The sequence below is a fragment of the Aethalodelphis obliquidens genome, unplaced genomic scaffold, assembly GCF_003676395.1.
Source record: "Aethalodelphis obliquidens isolate GAN/ISIS:26980383/991018 unplaced genomic scaffold, ASM367639v1 scaffold46, whole genome shotgun sequence".
In the NCBI taxonomy this organism is placed as follows: domain Eukaryota; kingdom Metazoa; phylum Chordata; class Mammalia; order Artiodactyla; family Delphinidae; genus Aethalodelphis; species Aethalodelphis obliquidens.
Window position 1 is genome coordinate 4,393,528 of NW_020837990.1, and position 20,790 is coordinate 4,414,317.

Here is a 20,790-nt window from a genome sequence, read left to right on the forward strand (position 1 = left end):
TGTCAGGTCAGAAGTACAGGGTGGGTAGTTTTCAGCTTATCGGTGGTATTTAAAGCCATAGGACTTGATGAGTTTACAAAGGAACTGAGTCCAGATGAAGGAGAGTAAAAGGGTCAAGGTTGGGAATGATGGGGAAGGGCCAGCAAAGGAGACTAAGAAAGAGTGGGCACTCAGGTAGGAGGAAGACCAGGCAGGCATGGCGTCTGGAAGGCAAGAGAAGGTGTAATATCATTACCTCCAGAAGAGGTAATAACACACATGTGAATGAGACCTAGAAAGGGAGAGAAACCTTGAGGGCCAAAACAGTCCATCTTGGAGAGGTCATCGGGATTGGGAACAATTAAGAAGTCTTTACTTTCGATATCTGCGGATGCCGTCAGAGTGTTTTTTGTGAGATCCACAAAACGCAAAAGATAAGCAAACAGCACGCAGAGATTAATTTAAAAACCCACCAGCCAACAAGAGAACAATTTCTCTTGTCCAGGAGTCTCTCCAGGGTCTTTCTCCAGAGGCCTCTCCCCTTGAGGACGCACCTGCTGTGCCTGGAGCCTGAACGTGGAGTCTCCCCTTCTCATCAAACTCATCCTGGCCTGCATCGGTATCATGATCTAGTCCTCCTGGAGTCCCAGGCTGACTGAATGGCTGGACTGGAGGGGCCCAGGCCAGCCAGGGCCTCCCAGGAGACAGACCCCTTTACTCTGGGGCAGAAGAGAGTGGCACTAGCTCAGCACTGGGAACTGAATAAAGGTTCAGTCCCCCAAAGTGACCTCACCTCTGATTCTGATTCCACTGCTAAGCAGGTCAGAGTATTCTCAGGAGACATGGCTTCCCCCGGCTGGGGAGAAGGAACTCAGAGCATCTGGGGGCCTAGGTGGGGACGCCATGACATAGTCTAATACAGGCGTTAGTTCATCTCTGATGACACTGTTGATTCTCTCTCCAGATCTGGCTGAGGGGAAATGGCCTCAGCCCTCATTTTACTGCTGCTTCTTCCTGCTTCTCTCCCATGTTCATGGACCTTGTTCCACCTTGCACCTCTCTCCACCCAGCCTACAGGAAAGGCCTGGGAGGCGGTGCCTGGCAACTCTGGGACAAGATCAAGCTCACTGGGGTTCTGCTGCTGCCCTAATGCTCTAGGTTGAGAGGTGACCGACAAGCCATTCCCAGGACCCAATTTATTCATTTTTGAAACAGCGAGGAGGGCACCCCTCTTTCCTAGAGAAAGAAAGGGATGCAATCACCATATTGTGGGAAATACTGGTCCACAATCACCAGAAACTTGTTTTCTACCCCTTTAAGCTGTGGTGTGCAGGAGTAGTAGGGCATACTTGAAACAGTCCTGGACTTGAAGTCTGAGAATTAGGGCTCAAGTCCTGGCTCCATCGCTCCCAAGCTGTGTGACCTTGGTCAAGACAGGAAGCTCCAGAGCGTCAGGCATCTTGATGGCAAAATAAGGTCATAGTTTCAATTCCACCCACTTCCCAGGAATACAGTAAAGCTCAACTATATGCTGGGAAGCACTCTCCAGTTGCGGGCTGGGCTCCACACGTCCCGGGCCACTCCTCCATCAGGCTGAGCCTGCTCCTTTGTCAGGGACTTTGCACACGCTGTTCCCTCTGACTAGAATGCCCTCTCTCCCTAGAATATACACATTCACCCTCCAAGACCCAACTCAGATGTCACGTCCTCCATGAAACTTATCCAAAGCAAAATGAGGGATTTCCTCCTCTACGTTTCCACCTCTCCTACTTATACCTCTTCTAGCACCTACCACATTTTTTAAACGTCAGTGTTTTGTGTGTCTGTTTCCCTCATGAAACTGGGAGCTCCTAGAGGCCAGGGTTATTACATTTTATTCATTTTTGTACTCCAAGAGCCTAAAACAGTGTTTAACACATAGAAGGAACTGAATGACTATGTGTTTAATTGATCCAAATCACTAAGAAACTGCTACAGAAACAAATCTTCTATTCAGAGCTAAGACATCATAGGTGCCACCAGCTGCAGAAACCTGATCATATTCTATTATCCAAGTTCTGGCTTTGAAAGATGGCAGCCACTTGCAGAAAAAAACAAAGCAGGACAGACACACAGAGGGGCCGGAGCATTATTTTCAGCATTGGAAAGATACTGAAGTCCACCCTCAGAGGGGAGCACCTTGCGGTGGTCACACAGCCTCAGAGACCTTGATTTCGGACCAAAGCTTGGATTTTGCAACTCCCATACTCATACAATTTTCGAAATAAACCCACTGCATCCCAAGTCCAACACAGAGAAAACCAAGTATTAGACTGTAATCAACAGTTTAGGCAAATAAGCAGTATTGAGGCCGATCAAATCCGGAAGTGATTTAAGGCAGAGAGCGAGATTAATTCAGACAACCGGACGATGAAATCAGGATTAGAAAATATTTTGGTCGATTCTAATAAGAGGCCAAAACCAACAACATAGAATGTAACAGGAATACATCTAAGCCCTACATTTAGGTTAAAAAAAGGTCAATTGTATACATAAAAGATAGAGAAGGTGAAATTAGAAATGATTAAGGTGGTAAATTTTATGTTTAAATTTTACGTTTTATGTTTAAATTTAATATTGTATGTTTTTTACCACCCAAAAAAAGGAGAAAAAAGTAAAGAGTTTTTTACACTTAGAGAATTATGTTTTGACAACTACTCTAACCCAGAAAGCTAATTTTCTACCTCATACCGGGTAGGCAACTAAAGAAGTCAAATTGCTCAAAAGTATGCCCTACCTTTAGCCTATCTGCTACATACGATCTGGCAATCCTACTCTGGGTGTATATCCACAGGAAATGAAAACAGGGTATCAAAGAGATAGCTTCACTCCTCTGTTCACTGCAGCATTATTCACTATAGCCAACCTAAGTGTTCATCAATGGGTACATGGATAAAGAAAATGTTATGTATATATACTTGTTACATGGTTACATTCAGTCATGAGAAAGAAGGAAATCCTGCCCTTTGCGACAACATGGATTGACCTTGGGGGCATTACGCTAAGTGAAATAAACCAGACTGAGAAAGACAAGTACTGCAAGGTATCACATACGTGGAATCCAAACAATAAAAATGAAAGAGTCAAACTCATAGAAACAGAGAGTGGGAAAGTGGTTGCCAGATGCTGGAAGGGTTCCGAAATAGGGAGAAGTTGGTAAAAGGGTACAAACTTTCAGCTATAAGATGAATCACGTCTGAAGATCTAATGTATTACATGGGGACTATAGTTGACAACACTGTACTGTATAATTAAAATTAATTAAAATTAATTAAAATTAATTAAAATGAAAAGAGTGGAACTTAAATGTTCTCTCTCACACATATAAAGATAAATATACATGTGATGGATGCGTTAATTAACTAGATGGTGGGAATCCTTTCACAATGTATACACGTATCAAATCACACGATGTACATTGTAAAAATCTTACAATTTTATTTACCAGTTACACCTCAATAAAGCTTAAACAAAAGACTCTGGGCTACAATGTGAAACCTGATAAAGAGTTTTTTCAACAATACCAATAACCAACCTCAAACTAGAGCAATGGAATAACACAGCAGATACATATGGTGATTAAAACTTCAAGTGTGCATAATTTAAGATACTTGACCATCAAAATATCTATACTCTGTATTTTACATTTTCAAAGAGGTTAAATCTCCTGAAGAAATATAATATAACTCTCCCTCCCAAACAAAAACAAAAAAGTGATTCCCATTTCTGTTTATTGGCAGACAGTATCTGGAAATAAACAAACTGCAGTTCCTTGTGGGGAGGGGAAGAGAGAGGAGGCTGGCGCTAGTGAAAAAGCGCATGTGAAAAAGAAACCCAAAAAGGGAGAATTTCAGTTGATTGAAGCCAGTATTGGCCTGAGTGTACTGCACAGGTGTGGGGTAGCTGCTTAAAAAGCTAATGCTATCCTGTGCATCAGCAGGCATGCAGACCGTTGCACATCTCTGCTGAGAGCATCATGTCCAGTTCAGGGCAACATTTTTTAAAGGGACCCTGATGAACTGGGCTGCGCAACATGAGGACCAAGACGGTAAGGGGCTTAGATGTCACACCAAATGAGGAAAGGATATTTAGCCTAGAGAGGAGAACACTTACCCTTAGATGTCTTTTACATTTTAGACACACATACTGCCATATTTAGGATTGAAATGTTATAACGTCTGTAATTTACAAGAAAATATTCCAGTGACAGGAATGGCAGAAATGTGATGGTTGTTGAGAGTAGGCAATGAGTATATGGGGCTCATCATTTCAGTGTCTACCTTTGCGTGCGTTTGAAATAAAAAGTTAAAAATAAAATATTTCCCCCCCCCAAAAGGATGAAACCAACATGGCAAGATGTTAACAACTATTAAATCCAGGTGATGGGTATATGGCTGTTCATTAACAGCTGTTATGGCTGTTTCTTCTCTTTTCTATGTATCTGAAGTTTTTCAAAATAAAAAATTCTTAAGTAATTCAATGAGGGAACATTTGTAAGATCTTCTTGGCATAGTGCCTAGTGCATAGTAAGTGCTTCAGTAAATGTCAGTGTACTCTTCCTTCCTCCCCCAATATTGGCATGGATGTGAAACAGGCTTAGTCTGCAGCTGCAAAGACCCAGCTCCACAAAGGTCATTGGTGGAGGTTCCTGGGAAGCAGGCTTCACCTCAGTATAGGGAAGAATTTTGTAAAACATGGAATTGTCCAGCAGTGAAACCCACAGTTTCACATCAACAGGGCTCCCCATTGCTAGGAATATTCAGGCAGAGGTTGCTTATTTCAGGGATGTTATAGAAGTGGTATTTGAATTGAGCGGCAATTTGATAATATCAAGAGGAGGATCTCGGGTGATCTCAGGGGACTGAAAATTCCTCCCATCTCTAAAGTCCTAGGATTCAATGCAGTGGATTGAAATGTACCAGGGCTTTTTCTTCCCTTCCCAGAAGCTGGTCACTGTGTAGCATTTGCAGAGGGAGGCAAGGAAGGACCAAAGAACTCTCCCCACCATTTCCCTCTGTCCTGTTTGTTCTGCCCACAACTAAAAGATATGAACACAGAGGGCAGAGATGGGGCAGAAAGGGCTCACAAAGGAAGCTTCAGAATCCTCTCTTTGGATGTCTTGGGGCAGATGGGTAAGAACTGTGCCAAGCTGGAAGGGACACCAGCTAAGGTCTCGCCAAGCCTCTTTCGGTTCTCATGGTCTCCTGGGAATCTCTGGACCATGAAGCTTCTAGCAAGAAAGCCAGAGCGCAAACACCTTGGAACTATGGCTCACGGGGCTGGGAGGAACCTGAAGAGATGATCAGGGCGAGCGCTCTGCCTTTGGGAAAATGAAGCCTTATTACTCACCCCCATTTTACAGTGAGAAAACTGAGTCTCAACAAGGTTAAGTGATAATATGTACGAAGTAACAGAGCTTTTAAAGTATGGGCATGTGTTGGGAATGATCCTCAGGGGAAGACAAAAACCCATGTCTCCAGTCCCAACGTGGTACATCCTTCCCACGCTAGCGTTAACGCCACTGCTAGCATCTCTAAAACTCAGACAACGTCTGAGGACTCCATCCAAGCTCCAGCTAAATGGCCCAACTCCTGAATCTCCCTGGTCCCACACGGTACCCAGAACTGTTCATCTATACCAAAGAGCTCCAGACAAAGGAAGAGGCCGAGAATACAGTTCGAGGGATTTGGGTTAATTATGAAGACAACATTCCAGTTCATAGAAAATGGGATTTAGTGACCAAAAGAGGGTAAAAGGCACCTTGAATTGGTGGGGAGGCCCGGGATTCTGGATAGAATTTCCTTAGGCCAGGATGGCCGTAATACCCAATGGAGTCCCCATGAGAAAGGCCATGGATCAGTCTGTAGGAGGTGCGCAGGGGTCAAAGGCAGCTTCCGCCTCTGCCTCTCCTTCCCTGGCACCTGGTGGGCACCAGGTCAGCAGTCCGAGCCACCTGGCAAGGACCCCTGTCCGACAGTAGACAGGAGGAGCCGGCGCCAGCCCTCTGCTTTCCCACCTCTGAGCCACAGCCTCACAGGCCCGCTGATTTGCATGCGTTGGCAGCGCTGGGATGTGAGTTTGCCTGGGGAGCAATTCTCTGGGTGAGGGACGTGGAAGCACAGGAATCCTGTTCCAGCAGGATTTTCACTCCTGCCTGGTAAACATGCAGAGAGCATTCTGCAATGCGGCCGAACCTCTCCCATTTCCGGGCTGCTTCTCTTCTCACCAGCTCCGCTCCCAGGTTAACCCAGCAAGACTTCCCCTGTCATTTTATGACCACTTGGCAAATGTGCTGCCACTTCCTGGGATAGCAATGATTAAAGCAACCAGGACCTTGGAAGCACTGCTGGGCAGGCAGCCGCCAGAGCAAACCACGAGACTTCCCAGTGAGGTCATTCAACCCAGTCAAAACACTTTTCCCCAAGACCCCACAGACACTATGCCTACCTTTTTTGTTACTTGAGATCCCTCCAAGGAACTGGGCACTGTTGCCTAATGGTCAGAGCTCTGTACAGAGAACACACTGTAAACTGAGCTTGAGGATTACTTCAAAGGCTGTTTTATGCTGGACCTTGGGCAAGTTGCTTGACCTCCATAGCCTTCAATTTTCCTTACATGTTAAAACAAAAAATTCTGCCTATATTCCTGCCACCTGCTTCGTAGGAGCAAAGAAAATGCCCAGGAGGAAACTGAGGCTGGCCCCTGAAGCCACCTGCAGAACAGGACACAGGATGTCCTTGATGGGCTGTGGGAAGAACACCGGCATAGGGGATGGGAGATCTGAGCTTCAGGTCTCCACCAGCTGAGTGTCCCCGGCTGTGGATAGCAGATGCAAAGATGCAGCGTGTGAGCCATGCCCAGGGCAGACATCACTAATGGACCACCTCACTTGCTTCCTTTTCCTAAACTCAGTGCATAGTGACCACCACTGATGATCAGAAACAGCTCTCCTGAAGAAACCCACTTGCTACCCCAGGACAGGATGGTCTTACAGGGTCCCTCCACCTCTGACCGTCTGTGGCTTTGGGGATTTTCATGGGTTAAAGCTTCTTCCTCTTTAGAATGGCAGAGTAAACGCGACTGACCTCAGGGCTTCCTTGCAACCCGGCCTGTGTGAGCGTTCCAGTGAGTTTCTCCACCTGCACAGTCATGAGGCTGAACCCCGAAGCCTTGGTCTGCAGGCCGTTAACACAGATGTCAGGAGCGTGGAGCTGAGGAAGGCACTCACTGCCCACCTTTGCTAAAAGGGAAGCCCAGCCTCCTCCGACTTCCCTTTATTATCTGTCATCATTCTTTGATAAATGAAAGGCTCCTCGCCGAGGTTTTCGAATTTTTTAGGAAATAAAATTCCTGTTTCTTCTCAGTCTGAGCTATAGATGGGACTCTCTGGGGCCCCCTGCATTGCCCCTGTACCTCCTGCTGGCCTCACACTGAGGCCCAAAGTGGGCAGCATGGTCAGAGGCTATGCTGAAGAGGCCAGGGACTCAGGCCCCCGCCTGGAATGGGGCCAAAGGGCCAGGTTCCCCAGCAAAGTCTCCACTCATGATCTGCTGACCCTAGAAAACAATAAAAATCCAACTTTAAAGGAAAAACTCTGTTAAAGAAACCCAGGGTTCCCATCGCTCCTAAATAAGCGCAGGTCAGAGAAGCACCTTGGTCGCTACTTTTCTATCAGAACTTTCTTGTGCTCGAGGGGACCACACAGACACTCCCAGTGCAGCACCCACCACTCACAGGTAGGGAAACTAAGTCCCAGAGAGGATGAGTGACGAGCTAAAGGTCACACAGGTAACACATGGCAAAGCAGGAACAAAGCCCGAGCTCCGATGCCTAGACTTGTCTCTCCACCATAGCCCAGGGGTTCCCTAAAGGTCACCTCCAGACCAGCCCCTTCTCTACTCCTTGCCCAGCCCTGAGAGGGGAAGAGGTTCAAAGAGGTTTAAGGTTGGTAAGAGACACTTCGCCACCCCCTTCCCGGGACTGAGTGAAGTGGGGGTGAGAAGGGTGGGTGGGAAGAGCAGGGATAGCTACCGAGAGGGGTGTGCAGCCGGGCGCTGGTCCTCATGTGGGCACACAGATGTCCTTTGTGCCGCTCAGAGGGGCACGTGTGTGGTAAGAAAGCTTAGATGGGAGATGCTATCTCACATTTGTAGAACAACTCTCACTTCTGAGAGCTGCCACAGATACACTCTTGTTTCATTCATGCCTCACAACTTGTTTTACAGATAAGGAAACTGAGGCTGGGCCATGGCGCCTGAGCTGGAGGAAAGGAAGTTGGATCTCAGGGCTCTGGCTGTAGGGCTGGTGCGCTGGCCAACACGCATGGGTCTTGGGGCGTGCACTGGGTTTGTTCCTTTCTGTGCAGTGCACTTTCGTATCCAGTCCTTATTAGAGTCTCACCTGCCTGTGAGTTCTACAGAGCCGGGATTCCAGAACTCCTGTTTCACCAGTGAGTACACTGAGGCTCAGAGAGGGCGGGGCTGGTTAATGTCACACAGCCGTCTTCCGCATCCAGACACCATGCCATGCCCTTTCCCTCACGCGGGGTAACATAGCTTCCTCTCCTTCTGGGGCCTGTGTTCCTAGGGCTGGAGGGGCCACTTCTGAGGGAAGGGTGATGGGGAGGGGGGAGACTTTGTCCAACAAAACAAGGAAACAAAAGCATAAGACAGAGGACTGCCTCTAGGGTAGGGAAAGGGCTTTTAAAGAAACAGGGATCTCAACCCGTTGCTGTGACCTTGAGAAAGTCATTCCTCTTTTCTGACCCCACTCTCTTTCCCCATAAAATAGGAGAATGGGACTAGATCAGAGAATTTTCAAACATTTTGGCAGGAGAACACTATTTTCAAATAATAGGGATTAATTAATAGTTGACATTTATTGAGCATTTACTATGCACCAAGGTTTGTATTAAACATTTTATACACAGGAGAGCATTTAATCCTCACAACCACCCTGTGAGTAGGTGCTCTTATTACCCCCATTTTACAGATGAGGAAACTTGAGGCTCAGAGAGGTCAATCAACTTGCCCAACGTTACTGATTAGTAAATTGCCGAGTAGAAACTCAAGCCCACGTCTGTCCACCAGCCAAGGCTGACCACACCACAGTATATACTGACATACTATCTCCAAATGAAAACACATATGGAGTCGCCACAGAAACTTGAGGGGGGAAAAAAAGATTTTTCCAGAACTATAAACATCATCTAGTCTCCTTGAATCTGTACCATCCCTAAACACTGGGTCCTGGGAGGAGGGGTCTTTCCACCAACTCCCTCCCCTTCTTCCAGCCATTTCCTGATTGCCTGGAGTCAGTTTGTTTGAGGGTCCTTCACCAAAGCACACTTCCCACTCCCAAGAGCAGGTGGATAGGACAGTGTGTTGGCCAGGAGTGAACGAATTCACAGGTAGGTCTACTCAGGAGATAGCCCATATTCCTAATAGAGGGCCCCTAGATTGGCCATTGGGTCACGTGTGGACACTCTGTCCTTCTGATACTAATACTGGCAAATGGCATTACTGTATGGCAGGCTCTGCTCTAAGGGCCTTACACACGTTGGCTTATTCAGTCCTCACAGCAGGGGCTTCCCTGGTTGCACAGCAGTTAAGAATCCGCCTGCCAATGCAGGGGACATGGGTTCGAGCCCTGGTCCGGGAAGATCCCACATGCCGCGGAGCAACGACGCCCGTGTGCCATACTACTGAGCCTGCGCTCTAGAGCCCGCGACCCACAACTACTGAGCCCACGTGCCACAACTACTGAAGCCCGTGTGCCTAGAGCCCATGCTCCGCAACAAGAGAAGCCACCGCAATGAGAAGCCCGTGCACCGCAACGAAGAGTAGCCCCCGCTCGCCGCAACTAAAGAAAACCCGCGTGCAGCAACGAAGACCCAACGCAGCCCTAAATAAATGAATAAATAAATAAATTTATTAAAGAAAAAAAGCCAAAAAAATCAAAAAAAAAATTCCTTACTCTCCATAATATTAAAAAAGAAAAACAAACAAAAAAAATCCTCACGGCAACTCTAGGAGCCTATCCCTGTTATTACCTCCATTTTACAGTCTAGGAAACCGAGCAGAGACATTAAGTAACCAGCCCAAGGTCATATAACTAGTAAGTAGAAAAGCTGGGATTCAAATACAGACTCTGGCTCCAAAGTCTATGCCCTTAATGCCTCCGCCTTGGTAAGCTGGGGGCAGCAGTGCCCTTCCTAACACGTTACAGGAACTGAGAGGTACAGCAACCCCCACCTTTCAAATAATAACCAGTGAGCACAAAGGGTCAGCATGTGCTCACGGATCTCAGCATCTTAGAGCCGGAAGTGATCTTAGAGACTCTCAAGTTCAGACCCTCCGTCCAATGCACGAACTCAGGCCTGAAGACGGGAGGTGACTTGCTGACACAGGTTCATGGTAGAGATGAGTCCAGATTCCATCTCTCCTCACATCTCCTCAACCACACGAGAAGGTGCAGACTGTTTCTCCAGTTTCACTGGTAGAAAAACTGAGATGACTAGTCTGTTGTCAGCAGAGGGAGACAGGCCTGAGCCCAGGACCAGAACTCACTCAATGGTCCTTAAGAGCCCAAGCATCCTGTGACGCTGGGGTAAACTGAGTTGGGGCTAGGCGGGGACGGGGACCCAGCTGGTTCTCCCGAGAGGCAGAGGTCACAAATACCCCACCCAGCCAACCACCCTCAGGCCTCCAGGGGCCTGAGGGGAGGGGACAGGGACAGGGTGGGAGCAGCCAGCCCAGTGCTACCTCCCTTTGATACCTTGGAGTCCAGAGCAGACATTTCCCAGCAGGCTTAACCCTTCTTGTGCGTGCTTCCCTTCTCAAGAAAAGCTTAATCATCCTCATTTGAATTTCAAATGACCTCTCCCCTCTCCCCACTCCCTGCCCCAACAGGCTTTGAGGCAGGGATATGGAAATTCACCCAGCAGTACGGAAATCATTGCCCTATGCAAATTGGGCGCCAGGACCCCATCGTCATAGCAACTACTAGGTTTCCTCTCCTTTTGGCCCCTCTCTGGGCTCTCTGGCTTAGATTTTTTGTTCCTCTTCCCAGCAGGCGGGGGGGGGGGGGGGGGGGGGGGGGGGGGGCACCCCTCACCGAGGTGCCCAACGGGGCCCAGACCCGCCAGGCTTCCTGCCTGCTTCTCTAGTGCAAATCTGGACCCAGATTTGGTCTCAGCCAAGCGAGACCAGCCGCTGTTTTTTCCTCAGGCTAGCCTAATCCGAGGATGGGCTAGATGGTGGTGAGGAAGTTCTGGAGTCTGGAGGACACAGCGATGCTCCTAGAGGGGGCGACAGGAGAGGAGAGACCTAGAGGGCTTCGGTGGTGCCAGTGATAGGAGATGGAACGCAGGGCACGGAACCTGTATGTAAAATGCCATGCAAATGAACACCTATTATTTTTTGAGTCAACAGCACGAGTGCTTTCTGGGGAGATGCCTGCAGCTCTGTTTCCGGTGCTCCGAGCTTGGCACAAAGGCCTGCCCTCCCTGAGTCTCCCAGGGCCCTGCTGTTAGCCAGGAGCTCCCCCACAGTCAGCTCTAAGCCCGTGGAGAATCCAGGAGGGGACTTTGAACTGTCTGTGGCTGAAGTCCCTAGAAATGAAATTCAGCCTCCTTTGAGGACTCTGGTCATTCGCTCAGCTTCCCCAGCCCTGTCCTACCAGATCCTCAGGCTCCAATGAGAGGAACGCAGCCCCAGTTGGGATGACCTCCTGCGGCTTCCCTTTTAAGGACATGTCTGCCCCTCTCCCCCTTGGCCGTGGGGAGTGGGGAGTGAGAGGAGGCAAGGGGAGCTGCACCTGCTTCTCCCCTCAGCAGCTCTTCCTAAGGACGGGTCATCCTGGCAGAGCCCTTCCCTTCCCGAGGGGGACCCACTAGCAAATGCGGGCAGAAACTCCAACTTCCGTCTCCCCTACCCCTCCTGTAGTTTCACAAACCCCCACCACCACCACCCCAGCCTGCCTTTGATAGAGCCTTGACCAGAAAGGAAGACTGCCAGTGGGTGCAGCCCACCACCAGACTGCCCAACCTGCCCTGAGGGCTTTGAGGTGGGGATTGTGTGAGTCGTGTGTGTTTGCACGTGAGTGTGAGTTGGGCGTGTGTGTGTCTGTGTTTGGGAGTGGGGCGGATGGAGTGTAACTGCATTTCAGTTGTCCGGATTGGGGCTGCTCTTTTTTTTTTTTTTTATAGGATTTACTCTTTTTTTTTTTTTTTTTAATTTATTTATTTGTTTAGGGCTGTGTTGGGTCTTCGTTTCTGTGCGAGGGCTTTCTCTAGTTGTGGCAAGCAGGGGCCACTCTTCATCGCGGTGCGCGGGCCTCTCACTATCGCGGCCTCTCGTTGCGGAGCACAGGCTCCAGACAGGGCCGCTCTTCAAGCCCGAAGACGTAACCCTAATTTGGCTGCTCATTTCTTTTCAAATTCTTTTTCCACTTGTTCAGCATTTTTCCACACCAGGTGTTCATTGCTGTAACTGTTTCTTAAGGAGGAGGGTGGACCCAAGAGACCAAAAGCATTTACTCACAGCTTATGAGGGAGGGGGGCTGCAATTTGGGTGCCTTAGTGAAGGGCTAAGGCCCAGAAGCTACAGTGTTAAGTCTCTGGACGTTGCTCAGGGCCTCTCTCTCTCTCTCTGTCTCTGTGTGTGTGTGTGTGTGTGTGTGTGTTGGTAGCGGGTTGAGGGTGGGTGTCATTTCACCCCTGGCAGCAAAGGATAGCCTGGGACTGACCTCTCCTGCTGGATCTCCCCATCACTGCCCCCACGGCACCAACAGTGGGAGTAGGAGGGATGCTAAGAAGGTCATAAGATGTACCCATTGTCCATGGGATGCCAAAGGAAAGGGGCATTCTTATGCACACTCTTATCCTCTAATGCAGGGCACCTCCAAGTGTGGTCCAACAGCCAGGCGGGTCTGAGCTGTTCATTGAGGTCGGAGACCAGATGCGTCCAAACACAGAGAGTAAGAATTTAGAAATGTTCACAGCACCCCAAGTACGTCATTCGTGAGCGCTCCCTGTGGACGCAGTGGAGACAAGTCTGGGCCCTGTTGAATGTGTGTGGTGGGTACGAGCTGCATACCAGTCCTGCACGGTGGGACTGTGGACTGCTCTGTGACAGACTGGAAGTATAAACGAGCGGTCCTGCAGCCCACGTTGTTTGAAGCAGTGCCCTAAGGAATGACGGCTGATGAAACCAAGCGGAACTCCAGATGGTAAAAGACAGCACACAGGTGCCCCCCCCGACCCGGCCCCCTAGCTTTGTTCCCTCTTAGGCTGGAGAGAAAAGGAGGTCCATGTTCTTCTGGGGGCTGCAGAGATGGCAGCTGGGGTGGGGAAGGTGGCCTTCCTTAAAGAGATCTCTGAGAGGAAGAGGGACGGGTGTCAGGCAGGACATGGCTCATCCACCTGCACTGGTGCTAAGGTTTAATGTAATTTTATATTTACAAACATACCTGCTACCCAGAGGCAAGTATTAATTTAGTCCATATGGACTATTACCCCTCTTGAGATTGTGACATACACACTCCTAACACACTCATATATAGTGTGCTTAGACTTTAAAGTATCTTGACTCATTTCTGGACACGAATGTGTTATAAACCTCCTGATTTCAAGCAACATATAAAAAACCACTGCTATTAAAAACACTTCACAACATTTTCATCTGAGCAGCATGGTCCTGCCCTGTGGGCTTGGGTTTGGGACTAGATGGGTGAGAAAGTGTGGCACAGGTGGGAGCTGCTGTAGTAATTCTTTTATTTGCAGAGGTTCTCTGTGTGCTAGAGGCAGGTACCTCCTGATGCCACAGGCTGCTCTCCCGGGACCTCTGGCACACACAGCCACAGTATGAAGCCTGGATGGTGAATTAGTACCTCCTCATCCCCCTGCACAGAAACTGGAAACGTGGTGAGATGGAAGCCACTCTGGTTTGAGAAGGCTAGAACCAGGGGCAAGGGGCTTAGGCTGCAGCGTGAGGGTTGTAGACAAGAGATAGGAAAGGACTTCCGACACTGAGAATTGTATCCTACAAGAATAGGTGGCCAAGAGAAATTGTGGGGTTAGCTTTTCTTAAGGATGGAAGATAAATGAGGGGAAAATAGCTCTAAGAACAGGATCCTTTATTTTCCAGGGATGGTTTTGAAATGGCTTCAAAGGAAGAGAGAGGTATGGACAAGATATCCTCTCAGAATCCAGGGATTCATCTCAGTTCCCCCTGGACATCTGGAGGGGCTGTGGCTTCCTTTTTGTCCTCCAGAGAGGTAAGGGAGAGAGTGGGTACAGACCAAGGCACAGGACCAGAGTCATCAGGCTTGAATCCTAGAGCCCACCCAGCTCATTCTCTTCACTTTACTCCCTCAAGCCCTCTCTCCCGCCATATTATGACAAGGAAACTCGAGTCTAAGGCACAAGCAGACTTGTCCCACACTGCTCAGTGACAGAGCTTTGTCTTGTCTCCTGAACGTTTCTGATAATTATCAACCTAATGATGGACTGTATTTGTATGGTGACATTCACTTTGCAAAGTGCTTTCACACCCACTCTGTCATTTAATCATAAAAGGGTGTGTGTGTGTGTGTGTGTGCGTGCGCACGCACACGCGTGCGCCCGTGTGTCTCATTTAGAAAGAGCTGTCAATAGGAGACTGTTCTGCACCTTCCCCCAAGTCTCACCTCACCCCAGGTACTTCCTAGACTTCTCTCGTCCTCTCTGTCATTGAAAGTATAGTTTTATTCCATAAACATTTGGGTTAAAACCCACACACGTCTCTAGAGCCTTCCACCTGTTTCTGCCTGGAACTGCACCTCTTCGTCGCAGTGAGACGTAGTTTCTTTATCCTTAGCTCTTTTCTTGGGGACTCACTAGGGTGGAGATGGCGAGGTCCCAGGAATGAACTGACCAAGACAGGGCTTCTCTTCTTGGGTCAGTTACTCATTATTTCTTTGGGCCTTAAGGAGAATCACTAACCTCTCTGGGCTCCCCTATATAATCGTGTCCATTCCGTCTTAAAACCATGTAGAAAGTTGCCAGATTTAAGTGAGGAGACTCTCTGCAAAGGGTCCCCACACAGCTAACTCCCCTGGATGGTCCTTCCAGACGGTGGGACACGGTGAGCCATTTCACCTCTCAGATAGGCAACTGAAGCAAAGAAGAAGGGCAGCAGGAAGGGATGACTGAACAGAGTCCGGTCCCCACCCCCTTCCTTCTTGCTCCCCTTTTCCTCCCCTGGGCTCCCCTCGTGGAGCCCTTCCTTCCCAGATCTCTGAGCAGGACAAGGGTCCTAAAGCGTCTGCTCCACTGTCATCTGGGCCTGCAAACCCCCACTCCACCCATGACAACTGAGCCTGCAGAATGCGGGGAGCCGGGGCTGGTGTGTCGGTGAGGCTGGCTCAGGATGAGAGAAGAGATGGAGACAGTTCTCTCCAAGGCCAGATTCTCCCTCTCCACAGTTCACCAAAGGGAGTAAGTGGACCCCAGCTCTTTCCCTCTCTTCCCCAGCAAGCATATTTTGGCACCAGACAAGGCTTCTGCCTCTTGGATGAGACCAGCCCCCCAGCAGGGGCTCTAGCCAAGGAGGAGAGCCAAGTCCCTTGGCTGGAGCCACCTGCCATAATTTCGGCATCTCCCTGATGCCGCCACTCTCTTGTGTCCTCTGTCCCTGGTTTCCTGTGCTGGTCCCCAGTCTTCCCACCACCATCTCTGGGTAAATAGTCACTAGAAAGACCCAAGTTTAATTCTGTCATTTGCTAGATACAGAACCTTGGGGAGATCAGCTAACCAGCCTCAACTTCCCCATCTGCAAAGTGGGATGGTGTCATCTACCCTCACAGAATTGTTGTAAAGTCCAAATGCACTGTTTGAACGTGCTCTTCCAAACACAGGTTGGCCCTGTGATCCACTCCACCATGAAGCCCTGGAGGAAAGCTCCTGGAAGACAGGGACTGTTTCGTCATCTTTCTGAGCCCAGGGTCTGACACAAGCGAGGACTGCCAGCGAGGTCAGAGAAGAGGACGGAGCCTGAACAGAGCAAGGCAGCTGGAGGTGTCAGAAGGAGAGCGGGCTGAGAGGGGTGGTGGAAGGAGGGGATATAGGGGCTGAGGGAGGTGACGGGGTAGACGGGCAGAGCTCAGGGCTGAGGAAGTCTCCACACAAATGCACAGTGTGGGAACTGATGGCAGAGAATATGGAAAAGCAGAACTGCATACACATCTTTAAAAATTCAGCCCTTAGAGGCTATCCAGCCCCAAACCCTCCTTAATGGGGAGGAAAATAAATGTCTGGGTGGGAAAACATTTGCCCAATAATCTGCAGGGAGTTAATAGACTGCAGTCAGGACTGAGTTTGATTACTGGTTAGAAGCTGTGTGATCCTGGGCTAGTTAGTTTCTCATTCTGAGCCACAATTTCCTCATTGATAAAAATGGCAATTGTAAGAATTAAATGAGGTAATGCATGTACAGTTGGCTCCACGGGCCTGGGTATGGGAAGGAGGCTCCGTGGATGTGACTGGCCTTTCCCTTCTTCTTCTCAAGCCCACCGTATTTGTCCTCCCCCTGTGTAGGAGGCTACACTGTGACCAGAGTGGTCAAAAGTCATAGGGTTATCTGCTTGGGTGCTTGGGGATGGTCAGTTATGGAGCTGGGAGCTTTTGAAATGTGGGTAAGGCTATGTTCTTATCAACCACTCAGCTGAGAACCGGAAAAAAAAAAAATCGGTGTCAGTCTCAAGAAGGAAGGAAAAGTAAAAACGGGAAGTAAGAGGTAGGATAGAAAAGCTGATAGATCAGAAATCTAGAAACAGCTTGGCCTCAGTCTTCTGCAGGGTGTGGAAACAACACTGGCCAGGGGATCGGGAGTCTTCTCTGGTCCCGAGTGCTGTCACAAAGACACTGAATTTCTCCTCTGTCCACCCATGCCTCGGCTTCCTCATAGACCGAAGGAAAGGAAAGGATGAGCTAGCTTCCCTGCCACGTCTCTACCAACCGGGAGGTCTGTGTCTGGACTAGAGAACGCTCTCCTTTGCAGTCCTGGCCAGTGTGGAGGGGAAATTCACTTCCCTTTCCCAGCTCCCACCTCGTGCACCTGGGGGATTTCACACAACACAGAGGGTGCTCTCAGGGAGCTGGGGCTTTCTAGGTCACCTTTGTTTATAGTTTCTTTAAAACCCAGAGACAAACCACCCCTTAATTCAGGCACTGTTGGGTAGGGGAATCTGCCTTTTAAAAATCCAAAGGAAGCCATTAAACCAAGTTGGTAATCGCTGTGACTCACGATAAGTTTTCCTCTGTAGAAAATGAGTCAGAATGACTTTCCAGGAAGCTTGGTTACTTTAATTAGCTGCCTCTTTTTTTCTTGCCCTTAAAAACATGCAGTAATTTGACAGTCACCTAAGTAAGGATGCTACCAGCCACCAAGCTGAGCCGCTAGAAGTGAAGGATCTGGGAATGGAGGCGTTCTGACAGATGAACTAAAGGGACTCTTTGGAGTTGAGGAGGACCCACACAGACTCTTTCCCTGAATGGTGGAAGGAACAAAATCAACCTGTAGGGTTGATCCACTTGGCCTGAGTGAAGGGGAGAAGGGCACCCCAGCTACCTGCAGCCCCAGAACACTTAGCATCAAGTCTCGTTGTGTATATTACAGAATCTTAATGATGCCATTAGAGGAAATGATGACCGCAGCTGTCAATATGCCAAGCACTGTGCTGAGGGCTTTAAATATCTCAGCTAACCCTCAACCCACTCTCTACGATGGACATTAATTGTCTTCTTTAGAAGAGATCAGGCTAAACTAACTCATCAGATCACATAAACCAGTCAGCAGCAGAGCTGTGATTCTTACCCCAGGTCTGTTTGATTCTAAATCCATACTCTTCAAAGGTCATCTGTTCCTGCCTCCTAGGGAAGCAAAGCGGCTGGTCCAAGGTCACATTCTGAACTGGCAGACACTGAGATGACACTCGTATTCTGAAAGTCCCAGTTTATGTTCAGACTCTTTCTCCTTCAACCTTTCTCCTTCAAGCTCCCACAGTCCCAGACAGGAGGCCAGAGCTTGCTGAGACTGCCTGTAACGCCTTAACCTTCCTAATCCCCAGGTTCTGAACTCCCTCTGTCTCCTGGATCGCTTTTCAGGGTCTCATGTAGGTCCTTCTCACTCCTGACACAGTTGTCTTGACTTGGTCCCGTAACTAATAACAGAGCACCAGAGCTATCCTGTTAAGTGTGGACTTCCACCCTCATGGACACACTCTTAGCTGGGGCAATATACCTGGCCCAGGTGAACAGGGTCAGCTCTAGCCAGCCTGCTACTGGGAAAGGGTGACTCAACTTCTGAATCAAGGCTTCTGGACTCTGGTTTTTCTCTAGGGAAGAGTTCAGAGCAGAGATGTACCTATTACTACTCATCAGGTGAACTGATATGAAAGCCTTGCTGGAGTTCTGGAGATGAAAGGGAATTTTCTTCACAACTGGGGAGAACAGATACCCCACTCCACAGACCTTTAAACATACTCAGCTAATAAATCAATTGACAAATGGTTGCAATTGGCCCACTCTCTCCAAGCTTAACTGTTCCCAGACACAAAGCAAAGTATAAAACATGTACCACTACCCGTGTAAACAGACAGTTTCAAGACTAAATTGAGGGCGGAGGGGCAGAAACGTTTATGGTAAATGTGTGCTGCAGATGCCTCCACAAGACCCCCAATTATCGTGTCCCTGATCCTGAGTCTTTTAGCTTCAAGAATGGAACTAGACTGCACCTGAAGACTTGGGAAAAGATTTCAGCTCTGGGGGACATCGATTCTCTTCCACTTCTAATTTCTATGCCTCTAATGATCCAGATGAAAGACTAATTGAGGTCTTGTTGGGATACTATTAAAGTTATTTGGTGGTGTTACAACTTATGCTCATCTTTCTTCAAGTTCTTTTTAATTATATGGAGCTTTCAAAGCAAGGTTTGGACTATGGAGTTAAAAGAGAGAGCTAGGGGCTTCCCTGGTGGCGCAGTGGTTGAGAGTCCGCCTGCCGATGCAGGGGACACGGGTTCGCGCCCCAGTCCGGGAAGATCCCACATGCCGTGGAGCGGCTGGGCCCGTGAGCCATGGCCACTGAGCTTGCGCGTCTGGAGCCTGTGCTCCGCAATGGGAGAGGCCACAACAGTGAGAGGCCCGCGTACCGCAAAAAAAAAAAAAAAAAAAAGAGAGAGAGAGAGAGAGCTATGAAACTTTCTTCTCAACTCTTCCCTCTCCTTTTCCTTTTATTCACAAAGCAAAGACATCTAAAGGCACCAAGCCCTCCTTTCTGGGTCTGTTTGCCACCCACATGCATGTAATTTGGAAGAGGAACACTTGTCCATGGGCCTCTTTGATTAGTTCCTTGAGTAGGATTATTGAGAAATCTGGGGTTAAAAGGCCTTAGTTCCCATCTACCAGAGACACATTCTGCCTTCCGTCAGTCAGTAGCAGCTGGGAACACAGCCTGCTGCTTCTAGGGGCCTTGAAAAAAAAATGGTACTGATGAACCTAGTTGCAGGGCAGGAATAAAGATGTAGTCATAGAGCATGGACTTGAGGACATGGGGTGGGAGGGGGAAGCTAGGGCGAAGTGAGAGTAGCATCGACATATATACACTATCGAATGTAAAATAGTTGGCTGGTGGGAAGTAGCTGCATAGCACAGGGAGATCGGCTCGGTGTTTTGCGATGACCTAGAGGGGTGGGACAGGGAGGGCGGGAGGGAGGCTCAAGAGGGAGGGGATATGGGGACGTGTATGCATATGGCTGATTTGCTTTGTTGTGCAACAGAAACTAACAGGGTATTGTGAAGCAATTATACTGCAATAAAGATCTATTAAAAAAATAGTAAAAAAAGCTAAAAGCAAAAAAACAAATGTTACTTAAAAATGAAAAAAAAAAAAGTGAATCTCCTCCCTGACTTCTTGTTTGTTTCTAAGGATCTGGCCCTTTCCTAGCCTAGTTTCAGAGGCTTTGTTCCGTTGTATACCGATGTCTACTGTTCAAAGGCTCCAGGGTCATACCCCCTGTCTCTAGGGAATCCCTTCATTTCCTAAGACCCAGCCTTTGGGTCTGATTGGCTGAAAGACCAAGCCGGAAGAGGTACCACGTTATTCCATTATTCGATGAATTCCAGTAACTCTGTCCTGCCCTTGCTTTTCTGTTTCATTTCCCAGAAGAGAAGACCCTTACCTGTCTCCACCTGGCTGAGAGCACTTCGAGCAACTGTAGAATCTGCTACATCCCCACTCATCTTGATATCTGCAGGGAGAACGCAACTGATTTTAGTAACAGGTCACAATTTTTCTCGCTATGACATATGTGGCTTTAACTAAACAGCGAAGATGAATGGGTAATTACAACAAGCATCAGACTTTCAAATTCCTGATTCCTAAACATACAACTATTAGAATATTCATAAGCTTGGAGCACATATCCCCTCGTCCCAGGCTTGCCTCCTTTCCCCCTTTCTCCAGTGCTACTGCAGGGTCTCTCCCCTTTGCATCATTCACGGCCACTTCCTTCTATCACCAGGCTCAGTTGGTAAAAATTTAACAAGGGGAAGGGTACAGCGGAGGGAGGGGAATGGGGGAGAATGCTCCTCATTTTCCATCCTCATTTCCTTTGGGATTTGGGGGATGTCTGTTATTTTTTAAAGTAGCACAAGAAATATCCATCTCCCGTCCTCCCCCTCATAATAACTCTACCTTGAGAGGTAAGAGCACCCTTGAACCAAGGCTTGCCC

General features: G+C 48.6%; 1 protein-coding gene across 14 annotated transcripts in view; it reads right to left on the reverse strand.

Annotated features, from left to right (window-relative positions):
- POU2F3 (POU class 2 homeobox 3) overlaps positions 1-20,790 on the reverse strand; it is a 79,989-nt gene that overhangs the window by 52,414 nt on the left and 6,785 nt on the right. For 6 of the 14 annotated variants that reach the window (XM_027082018.1, XM_027082024.1, XM_027082017.1 and 3 more), the window contains one exon: positions 20,238-20,306. Coding sequence is in view for 4 of the 14 variants with exons in the window: in XM_027082024.1 (XP_026937825.1) it covers positions 20,238-20,306 (69 nt within the window). In the remaining 10 variants the exon portion in view is untranslated. Of the gene's footprint in view, positions 1-1,035; positions 2,537-20,237; positions 20,310-20,790 lie in introns of those variants that run through there. The other 8 variants (XM_027082033.1, XM_027082027.1, XM_027082022.1 and 5 more) reach the window with 5 other exon arrangements.